General features: G+C 43.8%; 3 protein-coding genes across 5 annotated transcripts; 2 read left to right on the top strand and 1 right to left on the bottom strand.

The window, feature by feature from the left end:
- The first annotated feature begins 4732 nt into the window (after positions 1 to 4732).
- LOC101782661 (very-long-chain (3R)-3-hydroxyacyl-CoA dehydratase 2) lies at positions 4733 to 7468 on the top strand. 2 transcript variants are annotated; one of them, XM_004961784.4, is made up of 9 exons: positions 4734 to 4912; positions 4997 to 5082; positions 5186 to 5233; positions 5348 to 5436; positions 5547 to 5600; positions 6155 to 6222; positions 6819 to 6868; positions 6946 to 7043; positions 7168 to 7468. In XM_004961784.4, exons 1-9 carry the CDS (start codon positions 4854 to 4856, stop codon positions 7270 to 7272), a joined length of 657 nt encoding a protein of 218 aa, XP_004961841.1. In that variant the 5' UTR covers positions 4734 to 4853; the 3' UTR covers positions 7273 to 7468. The 2 variants fall into 2 exon arrangements, with proteins under 2 accessions (XP_004961842.1, XP_004961841.1); XM_004961785.4 differs by lacking the exon at positions 6819 to 6868 and having other exon boundaries at positions 4733 to 4912.
- Positions 7469 to 8737: 1269 nt separating this feature from the next.
- On the top strand, positions 8738 to 11863 carry LOC101783739 (probable monofunctional riboflavin biosynthesis protein RIBA 3, chloroplastic). 2 transcript variants are annotated; one of them, XM_022825167.1, is made up of 7 exons: positions 8738 to 8954; positions 9071 to 9386; positions 9952 to 10173; positions 10279 to 10604; positions 10823 to 10952; positions 11054 to 11350; positions 11417 to 11629. In XM_022825167.1, the coding sequence occupies exons 1-7, from the start codon at positions 8899 to 8901 to the stop codon at positions 11495 to 11497; spliced, it is 1428 nt and encodes a 475-aa protein (XP_022680902.1). In that variant the 5' UTR covers positions 8738 to 8898; the 3' UTR covers positions 11498 to 11629. The 2 variants fall into 2 exon arrangements, with proteins under 2 accessions (XP_022680902.1, XP_004961844.1); XM_004961787.4 differs by having other exon boundaries at positions 8746 to 8954; positions 11487 to 11863.
- Positions 11799 to 12546, bottom strand: LOC101783335 (histone H2B.11-like). Its single transcript, XM_004961786.4, has one exon. It carries the CDS (start codon positions 12445 to 12447, stop codon positions 12013 to 12015), a length of 435 nt encoding a protein of 144 aa, XP_004961843.1. The 5' UTR covers positions 12448 to 12546; the 3' UTR covers positions 11799 to 12012.
- Between the last annotated feature and the right edge of the window lie 242 nt (positions 12547 to 12788).

The raw sequence follows: 12788 nt of genomic DNA on the forward strand, positions 1-12788 counted from the left end.
CAAGAATCCGATGGTGCTATCGAACATATTCTTCTGAAGATGCATCCCATCAATGGCATGGCGCACCACCAGCTCTCGCGAGTATGGTAAATACTTTAAGAAGATAGACATGTTCTTAAACAGCACATCTGCGATGTCTATAGTTTCAGCCTGCTTCCTTCCTTTTTTTGAATTATCAGCACCACCTAATGACTTCTTACCGTCTAACTTGACCTTCTCGCACATTTCAAATACTATTTTACCAGTAGCCGGTTTTGGAGCAAAATCATTCTCATTGGTGCCATCGAAAAAGTCCTTCATCCTACGGTATTTGTGCTTCTTCAATAAGAAGTGTCTGTACTGCATGAACATTATCTTCATAGATCCCTTAAGGTACACATATGATGTTCCATCCAAGCAAACTACACATGCTATCTTACCTTTTACCTAACATGTCAAGGCAAATAGGGTGGGATAATCATTGATGGTAACAAAGATAATGGCTTTTAGTGTGAAGTGTTCATGTCTGTACTCATCCCACATCCGAACCCCATCTTCCCAAAGCTTCTGCATATCTTCCGTCAATGGCTCAAGGAAAACATCTACGTCGATGCCAGGTTGCTTCGGGTCTTCTATTAGAATGGTTAGTAAAAGGAAATTTCTCTTGTGACATAGCCATGGGGGCAGGTTGTATATGATCATTGGCACTGGCCATGTGCTGTGCGTGCTGCTTCTTTCACCAAATGGATTCATGTTGTATGTACTCAACGCGAACCGTACATTCCTTTTTCCATCTGAAAACTCTAGATGATTGGCATCGAAGGTCCTCTACTGGCGAGTATCGAAAAGAGGTCGAAGCTTTTTGTCATCCCTTATTAGGCGATCAACATGCCAAGTCATCATTTCAGCGGTTTTTGGGTTTGAGAACAAACGCTTCAAACGGTCCACCACCGGCAAGTACCACATCACCAAGGCAGGGACTCTGCGCTGAGTCATCGTGTTAGTACCTATACAGGACTTGTCCTCCACTTGAGCACTAGCACTTTTCTTTGCAACCTTCTTCCTCTTATTCCCGATGGAGGAACTAGCACGGTCCTCACAGAAATCGGCATTACTTTTCTAATGGCTAGCATTGTAATTTGGACACTTTTCCAATACCGCGTACTCACCGCGGTACAATATGCAGTGGTTCTTGCACACATGTATTCTTTACACACACATTTTCAATGGATTGATAATCTTCTTTGCTCCGTATGTGTTTTTTGGCACAAAGTTAGGTTTTGGGAGCAAATTGTCGAGCAGAGTAAGGAGATCATTGAAACTATTGTCTGACCAGCCAAATTTAGCCTTCATGATCAAAAGATGAAGGACGAAATACAGCACTGTCCACTCTTTCCCACATCCCACATACATACAATCCTTTGCTGCCTTCTTGAGTGTCTCGAAATTCTCTAACCCTTTAGCACTCCCTAGCAACACTTTCGGTTCAATGTGCCGCAACATGTCCTCTATATCAACATCACATTCCTCGTCCACCTGTGGTTCTACACGCGCATCTGTTTGATCACCATTTTGATCTCCACGGTCGTAATCATCATCCATCATAATATGATCATTTTCGTTTGCATCATCACCACCCACTTCATCACAGCTAGTATCAATGTTTGTATTGTTGAAATACCTCCTTCCTCACCATGGTGGGACCAAATTATGTATCCATCCATAAAATCTCTCTTTATCAAATGCCTCTTGATGACATCAGTATCCTCCCGTACAATATTGTTGCTACAGTCAAAACACGGACAATGTCTTTGCTTTGTCTTGCAAATGCGAGCATCCTTCTTCGCAACGTTCACAAACTTTGATACCTCTGACATGAAAGTATGCGAATATCTCTGTATACCATACATCCATGCTCTATGATCCATCTTTAACAACCTATGACAAGAATTCTATGTTATATTAACTAATTTAATGAGCTATGGGTCACAATTCTATAAACTAAATTAAATTATGGATGTAGTAACTAATAAGTAGGAAGAAATATAATAAAAACCAATTCTATATTACCCTAAATGAAACTCAATTAAACCTTGGATGTAATAATTAATAAGAAGAAGGAAAAAGTCAAACTCAATTATATATTAAGATAATCAACATCATTAATTAAAATTATAATTATAATAATTCATAAGTAGGAAAAATATAACCAAACTTAATTCTATATTACATTAAAATGACAGACATAGCATTGTCATGGTTATAATATAACCATAGAATTTTATTTGCAAAAATAATCCATTTCTAGTTATTTTCTCTCTTCCCTCCTCTCTTTCCTAGTTCTAGATCTAGATCTAGATGACAACCTAATGAAGCTAGAAATGATGGATACAAGTTGAAAAAGAAGATTCAAATGGCACAAACTCACCTTATATAGCCACCTCCTCCAAAGAAATCAAGAGCAAAACCTTCCCCCTTAGATTTAGTGTTTTTGGAGCTTTTTCCAAGCTCCTCTCGGGCAAGCTCCAAATGGACAGTTGCTTGGGGAAGAAGATGCCCGCGGCCTTAAATGGGTGAGCTCTGTGCTGACGGGTGATATAAGCCAACCGCCAGCACAGATGGGGTGCATCTGTGCTGGCGAGTGCTTGCATCGCCCGCCAGCACAATGGCTTCTTTGTTGGCGGGTGCCAATCACGCCCGCCAGCACATTAAATTACCTGTGCCAGCATAAATCAAATATGGCGTAGTGTACAATGTAAATTTTTTGAAAAGGTAGTATTTTCTCTCTTTTGTTACAAGGATGTCCTTAGCTGGCCCCTTTCTGATACTTTCATGGCACCATCCTAGTTGTATTGTATGTAACATCCGCCATCTAATTTTGTGTTTGTGAACTCTAAAGAAAGAATCGTTTAGAATTTAGGAGCCAACAACATATGTATGCATAACAATTCGTGTGAATGTTTGGATTTGCTTTGGGCCAACTGATTTGTGTGGGGTACACTAGTTATGTACTATATGATAGCATTAATAATATAGAATTATTGTGGGTTTACGTTCTCCCCCTTTCAAGTGGCTTGTACTCCCTCCGTTCCAAATTGTAGGTCGTTTTGGCTTTTCTAGATTCAGAGATATTATTATGCATCTAGATATAGTGTATGTCTATATGCATAATAATATCTAATAATATTTATGAACCTAAAAGAGTCAAAACGATCTACAATTTAGAATGGAGGAGTATTTTCTTTTGTTGATAACACATTGACACACATGATGGTTTTTATATGCATGTCCGGATGTCCAACCCGTGTTGTCCTATATAAGGCCTCAAACTAGTTGAGTGACAAAGTCAAGGCCAAAATAATGATCACAAAAATTAAGCCACTTGATTTCATTTGTATATGACGCGTGCATTCCCTTTTTAAACACCATGACATGGTACATCAGCCAGTACAGGCAACGTATGCAGGCACAGTTTGCATGCCAGCACGCTTATATTTTTGTACAACTTCCTAACAAGATGACCACCACTTTGCAACACGGAAGTGCTATTTTGACTGCCAATCCAAATTAAATGCGAGAATACATTGAATAAACACTAATAAATTACAACACAAAATTGGTGCCGATGAACCTACACTAATTATTCCACAAAGAGACCTTGATCAGTTTTGTTGCTCGAAAAAACATCTTGCAGAACCAGAGATATTGGGAAAACAAAATACAAAGTTTTGTGAAAGAATAATATTTTTTTTCAAATGGCCTGCCTTTAGCTTCTCCAGTTATGCTTGCAATGCCGATTGTTGAGACATTATATGTTTATACTCCCCGTGAGGGTTAGGGTTCCCTCACAAACAAACCCTTCAAATTAACCCAGACTGAGAAAAAGTAGTAAATTTTAGCATTTGTTGTTTGCAACATGTTTTCCTGCAATGCAAGAAAAAAACTTTAGCTAATTGGAGACCACCATCAATTTATTTGCACCACGTAACAGACCACGAACGTGTTATGCACCCCACGATGTGACGTGTCCGTTGCTATAAGCTAGTGCCATGCCTCGTTCTTAAAACGACGATGCATGTGGGGCGTGGAGGCGTGTAGAGGCAATTATTCGAGGGTTGTTGGATTATACGAAGAGAGGTGGTTTGGGGATTTGACTGGGGATTTAAAGGTCTAGGAAGAAAATTATGTATTTAAGTGTACTCATCCGTCAAGTTATTAGAGAGATGATGTACTAAGTGTACTAATTGTGCATTTAACTTTTTTTTTCTTACATCGTGGTGATCATGGTTCCTCTGAGTTGATGTTCGGGGACACTAATGAATTACTCCCTCCGTTCTAAATTATAAGTCATTCTAATTTTCTTGGAGGGTCAAAGCATCTCAAGTTTGATCAAATTTATACAATAAAGTACTAACATTCATGATACCAAATAGGTACCATTAGTTTCTTCATTAAATATATTTTTATAGTATATCTATTCGGTGCCATGATCTTTTCTATAATTTTGGTCAAACATAAAATGGTTTGACTCTCCAGAAAAGTTGGAATGACTTATAATTTGGAACGGAGGGAGTAGATTGTAGATATACTAATTTGTCAGATAATTTTTTTTAATAATAACTCGTGTTTTAGAATATATAGAAGATTAATTTGTGTCTTTTCGACCCATTTTCTTTCCATACATTTGTATCGGGGTACACAAATCGGCGTGGGCGCGTGGCGTACTGCTTCCTGGGCCTAGCGGAGCAGACCGACCCGGAGCACGAACCAACCCGGACCGGACCGCTCCTCGGCGGTATCAAAACCACAGCCACACAGCGACACGGGCAGCCGGCGCTCGGCGTCCGGCGGCACACCGCGGCAGGCCGGCAGCCATGGCTCGCCCTTCGAAGCTCTACCTCGTCTGCTACAACTCCCTCCAAGCGCTCGGATGGTAGCCACCTGCAACTTGAACCAGCGACGACCGGCCGGTTGCTTCCCCTACTAATGTTTCTCTTCGTTTCCTTGGTGAATTCAGGTTCATCGCCCTCCTCCGCCTCCTGCCCTGCCTCGCCCATCCCGTCTCCGCCCACTCCGCGTACGCGGTCGCCGGCGACCTCATCTGTACCCTCCTGGCCTCCTCCTCTCCTCCTTCCCTCCCGTTCTCCGCTGCCTCATCTGAATTACCTGCGGGGTGTGATACCTTTTCTTTTGTTCTGGTTCGAAGGCTTCCTGCAGACCTGCGCGATTCTTGAGACGGTCCATGCCGCGATCGGTGGGATGAATTGTTCAACGCCTATCTCTTTTCAACCCCCCCCCCCCTAAATTTCTTCTATATCGTGATGCTTGATGTTTGAATTGACGATGGACCGGTGCCGTTTTGATACAGGATTGGTGCCCACTGCGCCGCTTCTTACTGTCTTGCAATGGGGAGGGAGGACTCACTTTGTTCTCGCTGTTGTCCGACAAATCCCCCAGGTGAGATTCTTGGATGGCCTTGGAGCGATCGAGGGCTTCAACTTTGCTTGGTTTCATCTTCTGAAGCTTAACCTGGGCTTATCTGTTCAGTTCACATTTGGCAACTGCAGGTTCAGAGCAGTCCCTCTGTTTTCATAACGTTTATGGCTTGGAGCATAGCTGAGGTGCGAATGAATGTCCCTTTTTTCTTCCTATGTCCATCTATTGCTTGGATTGAGATAGGAGTCATAGGGTGCAATGTCCTGCAATAAAGATTTAGCTTGGAAAATATTGTGCAGTATCAATAAGAGTTTATCTCTATTTGTCATGTGGTATTCTTAGTACAGATATGTTCATTGTTGTTTTATTGATAGGCTAGTTTATATTTATTATGCATGTCTATGGAGTTAATTTCCCGCCAGGTTCAGTGCTATCAGTATGGATATTGAGTTGTAGTGAATTAGCTTTTGAGTAGTTCTCAACCAATAGACATGTTTGTGTAAGGGGAATAACAATACAATTGATTGGTGATTACCTACTGAGGAAAATAAAATATTACACTAATATTATCGTCTAGGAAGTAGGAAGTAAACTATACTAGCAAAGTTGAAGTAAACAATACTGGCAAAGTTTATAGCAAATACTGAACTTGAACGAAATTTATGTGCTCGTCAAGTTGCATCTTTTATGTTAGGTTTGTTTTAACCAAGTATAATCTCCTGCATGTTTTATAATACAGGTCATCCGCTATTCCCACTATGCTCTGACTACCTTAAAAGTTTGTCCGTCTTGGGTGACTTATCTCAGGTTGCATTCCATGACAATCTCAATGCCACACTTCTATGGCAATTTAATTTGGTTCTAATTTTATATGCTGTTGTATTTTACATGTGGTTACCTTGTAAACACATCCACAAGTTAAACCTAACTGATTGACAGAAGATAGTTATCTTTTTTAAAGAACCACACAAGATCTTTGTAATAATAAAAAGGAAAATCTACTACAAATGGGGTAAGGTTCTGCATGAATCGCACACTTGTCGCTAGGTGTTTACAATGAATTTTTAGTAATGTTTGTCCAATAAGCTACAGAAAGGTCAGTTCTTTGGGATGTTGATCACATGTCTTGCAAAGTTGATTCCAAATACATGACATAATAGTGCATCAATGTTCCATGACACCATTATCTAGTAAAATATCACAACGACCACTTCACCTATGAGTTGTACAAGATGCCCAGCAGTCAAGTACTAGGCAGTATCAGTCAAATTTATAGTTTAGATGCTCTGCTTAGGCTTTTTAGACCATTTTATTTCTAATTCTCAGCTCAACGTATAGCTTTACATATGTGTGCTGCATATCATCATTCCTTTGGAAGAAACTCTAATGGGAACTCCCTGTAGGTACACAGCTTTCATCCCTCTGTATCCAATCGGGGTCGGACCCGGTGAAAGTAAGCTCAAAAGGTCTTCCTACAACTGTCACTCTTGACTAAAGTTAAACTGAGCTTGGTTCTTGCTATCCTTGCAGTGTGGACTATGTACCAAGCTCTCCCATTTGTGAAGAAGAGGAACCTCTACTCAGGTTTCTTCGAGAAGTTCTCCATGAGCTATCATTCATTTCTAGTGGTATGTCAGCTCCGTGAAACTGAAACATCTTGCAATGCTACTGCATTATGTTTGACTATTTCACTGTTTCTTAACAAAAATTCAGCTAGTTCTTGATTCTGATATGCTCCTGGTGCTTACACAGGGTGTGCTGGTGTGCTATCCATTGCTGTGGCTGAAGCTGTACTTGCATGTGTTCAAGCAACGCAAGTCAAAGCTGGGAAAGGGGAGCAGGAAGAAACGAGCCTGAGAAAATTGACCAGCTCAGCTCAGATGTAATTTGTCACCCGCATGTGGGTGTTAACGGGTCATTGTGCATTGTTTTGAAACAAAATCACTGTGAATTGTTAAGGAATCTTGCAGATGATGCAATGGTGAAGGCTTTGGTGGATTGATCAGCAACTGAGTATAATACTAGCAGATTACTGGGTTCTATGTTTGTTTCAGCTGCTCTGCGTTTCATGATTGTCTATAAGATATGCTGTATGCATAGTTGTATACTACTGGGCTGCTGGCAGGAAGCATATCTTACTCATGCTGCTGCTTGTTCAGTTGCCAATCTGATGATCCTGAGCTGCATGTTCAGTTGCTACATTCCAGCAGCCACACTGAACCTCATCACGATGCTGCGGTTGTAAGATAACTTTGACGGATGATTGCTGATTTAATGACGTTTTTGAGCCATCACCACCTTACCTTGTCACCATATCACATCGATTCAAATCGCATATATATAAGTTTTTTTAATGCGCAGGAGAAGCGAGTATATTTTGCATTCAGAATTCCTGATGCTTGGAGTAATCATGTTTTTTATAAAAAAAATTAGGTGGGAGTAATCCTGCTGCATCAGCATTTACGGCCTGAATGCCACGAGGCGTTTCCGTTTTCCAGTCCCCAAAATGCCTAGCCAAGAGACCGGACGGCTAGCGACCTCACCGGTCAACGCCGCCGGCCAAGACCCCCAACCCTCGCCGCCGCCGGCCACCACCGTGCCGTTCCTCTCTATGGCCGAATCCACATTCCTGCCGTTTGGCCTCCCCTTGCTTCATTTGGGCGCAGGCTACCTCTTGGCCGCCATGCTGCCTGCGAGCGCGACCATGCCTCCGATTCCAGGTGCGGCAGTCTCTTCCCCTACCGGCTGCTCAACTCCCAAATGCAAGCGACGTAGCGTGTATTTGCTGATCAGGAGACAAAATGGTGATCGAAAAGGAGCTAAAGGCGATTGATTTACAGGTTCGCAGCTAACCTGGTGCCTGATTTGCTGTAAGGATTGTTCAGCTACTTTCAGCGCAAAATGCAGACACTTTCTAATTCAGGAAACTCTCGGTCTCACATGTTGCTTAAGTATCTAGATCCTTCGAGAAAAAGAAAATGGTCACCATCTCTTCAGATAATCTACTGTAACTGATGAAATTGTTATTATTTTTACAACGTGGTGGGTATTTGCCGACTCAAAAGAAGAGGAAGTGGCAAATCTACGAACTGATTTCGATGGAAATTGACCTGAAAGAGGTGCCATTATCTTGTGAAACCATCCAAAAGGCAAGATCTGCAAAAATATCCTTTGCCTGTCATTGTCATGTCCAACTTATATTACATTTGACCCACAACAACAAAGGCATTCAAAGGGTGATATCTTGGCATCACCTGAAGTGTGCGATGTGTCCAGACGGCTGCTGCTATCTTGCAGCTCAGAAATATGTGGCCAGTTTGCCTCCACCTTGTGGGGTTTTCCTTCCATTATCTGCATGAGCAGATAAGTCCAAGTGATAGGCTGAGAGGTGTTGTGACACTGCTGGGGGATAAAAGGTATAAAAACCAAATAAATTTTGGAGCTGAGATCTGAGGATTGGTAAACTGGGTCTGGGATCACCAAATGGACTATGTTCTTCTGAGCTCTCATTTGCCATCTCACAATTTTGTTAACGCGAGGTATGATTCTCCCACTTCCTCTGTCTATGCAAAAGGTCTTTCGAAGTTCTCGAAGGACCATAAGTTCATATATCATTTGTTTTTGTAGTTTGTTAATTCCCTTGATCTTCTTTCAGGTCTCAGCAAGGCTCTAGTAGCCTCAGCAGTATAGGATTTGCAGTCATCAGAAACGGATGCTTAAAATTAAGATGCTGTGCTATTGGCGATGAACTCGGTGGTCAAGGGAGAATAAATCATCCTTTTAATGAAAACAATAATGGACCTGTTTTCCAAGGAATCAATGCATCAGGTGCTTCTTTTCGAACTGTTGGTGCTGAAATCACTCAGGAAACAGGAGATTTCTTTGTCAGCGATGCAGAGAGTGACCCGGACAAACCTACTGATGGTTTCTCCTCAATCGACCAAGCGATAAATGCTTTGCGTCAAGGAAAGGTAGGTAAAAGGCTACATTAGGATACTCTCCATACGCATTGGCACCTTTTTTCTCTATATTGCATTGTCACTTTATTTTTTATCATCGTAGTTTTTGTCTGACCTTGGGCATGGAACCTGTATTCTGTGGCATAGTGTTCAGAGTTTCAGCCTGTACTTTCGTCTCTGTATTTTGTTGCATTCATGGGTATGGTCATGGAGCATGCACGATGAAAGCTAACTGGACATTTATACTTCAACATGATATTCCATATGTAGCGTGTACTGCATGACTCTTAAGTAGTAGTTCTTAATCAAGCATGATTCTCTGAATTTTACAGCTTAACAAGACGTCATGGATGCCATTGCCCATTATTTCAGTTATGAACACCGAGTTGTGCTATGGGTTCATTTCCACAGTGGAAAACTCTGCTGTTTCCATAGACCAAATCTATTTTTCTTTGAAATGATAAGACAGTTGAAAATTCAGGACTGGACCTTAAAAAATTAATGTGATATCGCATTAATAATGTTTCCATAGTACAGTTGAATTTAGCTACAAAGTTAACTATTCATTCTTCTCCAGTTTGTCATTGCTGTAGATGATGAAAATGGTGATAATGAGGGGGATCTTGTTATGGCAGCCACTCTAGTGAACCCGGAGTCAATTGCATTCATGATCAGGAACGGTTCTGGGATTATCTCTGTAGGCATGAAAGAAGAGGATTTAACAAGACTGATGATTCCTATGATGTCCCCAATCACAGAGATCGAAGACATTTCGACTGCTGCATCCACAGTAACAGTGGTAAAGATCTGTCATTTAATAGCCTTTGCAAAATTAGACAAAACCAGAATCCAAAATTTCTTGTTCAATTGTACCAAACTTGAAGCATTTTTTAATTCTATTCAGGATGCCAGAGTGGGTATATCTACTGGCGTCTCCGCTGCAGACAGAGCAAAGACCATCCTTACTCTAGCCTCCCCTGATTCCAAGCCCAGTGATCTCAGACGACCAGGCCATATATTCCCCCTCAAGTACCGAAACGGAGGTGTGCTGAAAAGAGTTGGGCATACAGAAGCATCAGTTGACCTTGTCGTGTTGGCGGGTTTGCGTCCTGTATCTGTCCTGTCCACGGTCATGGACCCAAAGGACGGCTCGATGGCAGGGATAACAGTCCTGCAACAGATGGCTATGGAACACGATATACCAATCATTTCAATCGCTGATCTCATCCGGTTAGTATATCTTAAGGTGAAGCCTTTCAGAACCTAGCTTCCTTTGTTCTGCTTTTGATTGTACTGCTTGCATAACTCTCCAAGAGCAAACAGATACCTGAAAACTGAACTGTATCGGTTTTGTGTAGCTTAGTTCCAGGTTGCATATTCGCGACAAATAATTCCAGTTTGCAAATATCCTTTCTGAAGGTTTTGACAAAACATTTGGTATGATTCAGGTATAGAAGAAAACGGGAGAAACTGGTGGAGCTGATTGCGGTGTCTCGCTTGCCAACGAAATGGGGCCTCTTCCGGGCTTACTGCTACCAATCCAAGCTCGATGGAACTGAGCACATTGCTGTTGTGAAGGTAACGCAATTCAGTTCTGTCACGTCCCCGTCTCCAGGACCTTGAGATTGGACAGAATATCTCCGGTGATCTCATCGTTCTGCAATGGCTAATGTTTGCAGGGCGACATCGGCGATGGTGAAGACGTCCTCGTGAGGGTGCACTCGGAGTGCCTGACGGGCGACATCCTCGGCTCTGCCCGCTGCGACTGCGGCGACCAGCTGGAGCTGGCGATGCAGCTGATCGAAAAGGCCGGCCGTGGCGTGCTCGTGTACCTCCGCGGCCACGAGGGCCGCGGCATCGGCCTGGGCCAGAAGCTCCGCGCCTACAACCTGCAGGACGAGGGCCACGACACCGTCGAGGCCAACGTCGAGCTCGGCCTCGCCGTCGACGCCCGCGAATACGGCATCGGCGCCCAGGTACCCAGACCCCTCTCAATTAACACGCATCGATCCACAAGAATTCATCTTGGCTCATTTTGTCAGGATAACGGGGGAAATTGGGAAACTGATGTGCTAAAAATTGAAGCGTTTTCGATCCAAATGTCTGTTCCAGATACTCCGTGACATCGGCGTGCGCACGATGCGGCTGATGACCAACAACCCGGCCAAGTTCATCGGGCTCAAGGGCTACGGCCTCGCCGTGGTGGGGAGGGTGCCGGTGCTCTCCCCGATCACCAAGGAGAACCAGAAATACCTCGAGACGAAGCGGACAAAGATGGGGCACGTCTACGGCTCCGACCTCCCTGGCAGGCTGTCGGAGTTTGCCAATCCGCAAGACACTGCCGCTGACGAAGACGATACGCAAAACTGATAGAATACGATTACAACCACAAATTCTCATTTCTTTTCAGTTGTTCAATCCAAATAAGATTCAGACGGAGAACGAGAAATTGAAGAGAATTATCAATTGCGAGCTTATTACAGTGACAAGATATTCAGATACCAGACGTGGCAGTACCATTCATTTCATTGTTTCGTAAATCAGCATCACCAATTACACACTAATCCTCAACCCCTGACGAAGGGGAAGGAGGCGGCCAGAACACAAGGTCAAAGGATGGGGGGCATCATCTAGCAACCTAGGAGGAGGTGAACTTCGTGACGGCCTTGGTGCCCTCGGAGACGGCGTGCTTGGCGAGCTCGCCGGGGAGGACGAGGCGGACCGAGGTCTGGATCTCGCGCGACGTGATGGTGGGCTTCTTGTTGTACCTGGCGAGGCGCGCCGCCTCCTGCGCAAGCTTCTCGAAGATGTCATTGATGAACGAGTTCATGATCGACATGGCCTTGGAGGAGATGCCGATGTCCGGGTGCACCTGCTTGAGCACCTTGAAGATGTAGATCTTGTAGGTCTCCACGCTCTTCTTGGCCTTCTTCTTGCCCTTCTTGTCGCCGCCCTCCTTGGACGCCGGCAGCCGCTTCTCGGCCTTGGGCTTCTTCTCCGCCTTGGGGGCCTTCTCGGCCTTCTCCTCCGCGGGCTTCTTCTCCGCAGGCTTCTTCTCCGCCTTGGGCGCCATCGCGCACGGATCGAAGACGAAGACGACGGGAGGTTGAAGGAAACTCACGAGGAGGCTGGAAGAGTCAAGTCGGTCGGTGTGGTTGCGTACTGATGGAATGGGGAATCAGGTTGGGATTTATAGAAGGGAAGGGTAGCTCGCGATTGGTCGAGAGGCGGAGGGCGCGGATCGGAGACATGGAGGGATCCAGAGCGTCGGAGAGATCGGCGGTGCAGGTTGAGACACGTGGGGGAGACTCATTGGGCAGAAGTGGTGGGTCACGGATCTCAGAACGGTTAAAGGCAGTCAGCGGAAATTTTGGGCGCCCGAGCAGAAGCGGAGTGGGGCCCCGATTCCTTTCT

Source organism: Setaria italica, chromosome III, assembly GCF_000263155.2.
Source record: "Setaria italica strain Yugu1 chromosome III, Setaria_italica_v2.0, whole genome shotgun sequence".
In the NCBI taxonomy this organism is placed as follows: Eukaryota; Viridiplantae; Streptophyta; class Magnoliopsida; order Poales; family Poaceae; genus Setaria; species Setaria italica.

Excerpts from the sequence above, each read along its gene's own strand:
- LOC101782661 (XM_004961784.4), top strand. The coding sequence starts at position 4,854 with ATGGCTCGCCCTTCGAAGCTCTACCTCGTCTGCTACAACTCCCTCCAA. Across the intron at positions 5,083-5,185 it reads GGTCGCCGGCGACCTCATCT|GCTTCCTGCAGACCTGCGCG; the intron begins GTACCCTCCTGG and ends TCTGGTTCGAAG. Across the intron at positions 5,601-6,154 it reads TGGCTTGGAGCATAGCTGAG|GTCATCCGCTATTCCCACTA; the intron begins GTGCGAATGAAT and ends TTTATAATACAG.
- LOC101783739 (XM_004961787.4), top strand. The coding sequence starts at position 8,899 with ATGGACTATGTTCTTCTGAGCTCTCATTTGCCATCTCACAATTTTGTT. Across the intron at positions 9,387-9,951 it reads ATGCTTTGCGTCAAGGAAAG|TTTGTCATTGCTGTAGATGA; the intron begins GTAGGTAAAAGG and ends ATTCTTCTCCAG. Across the intron at positions 10,953-11,053 it reads AGCACATTGCTGTTGTGAAG|GGCGACATCGGCGATGGTGA; the intron begins GTAACGCAATTC and ends TAATGTTTGCAG.
- LOC101783335 (XM_004961786.4), bottom strand. The coding sequence starts at position 12,447 with ATGGCGCCCAAGGCGGAGAAGAAGCCTGCGGAGAAGAAGCCCGCGGAG.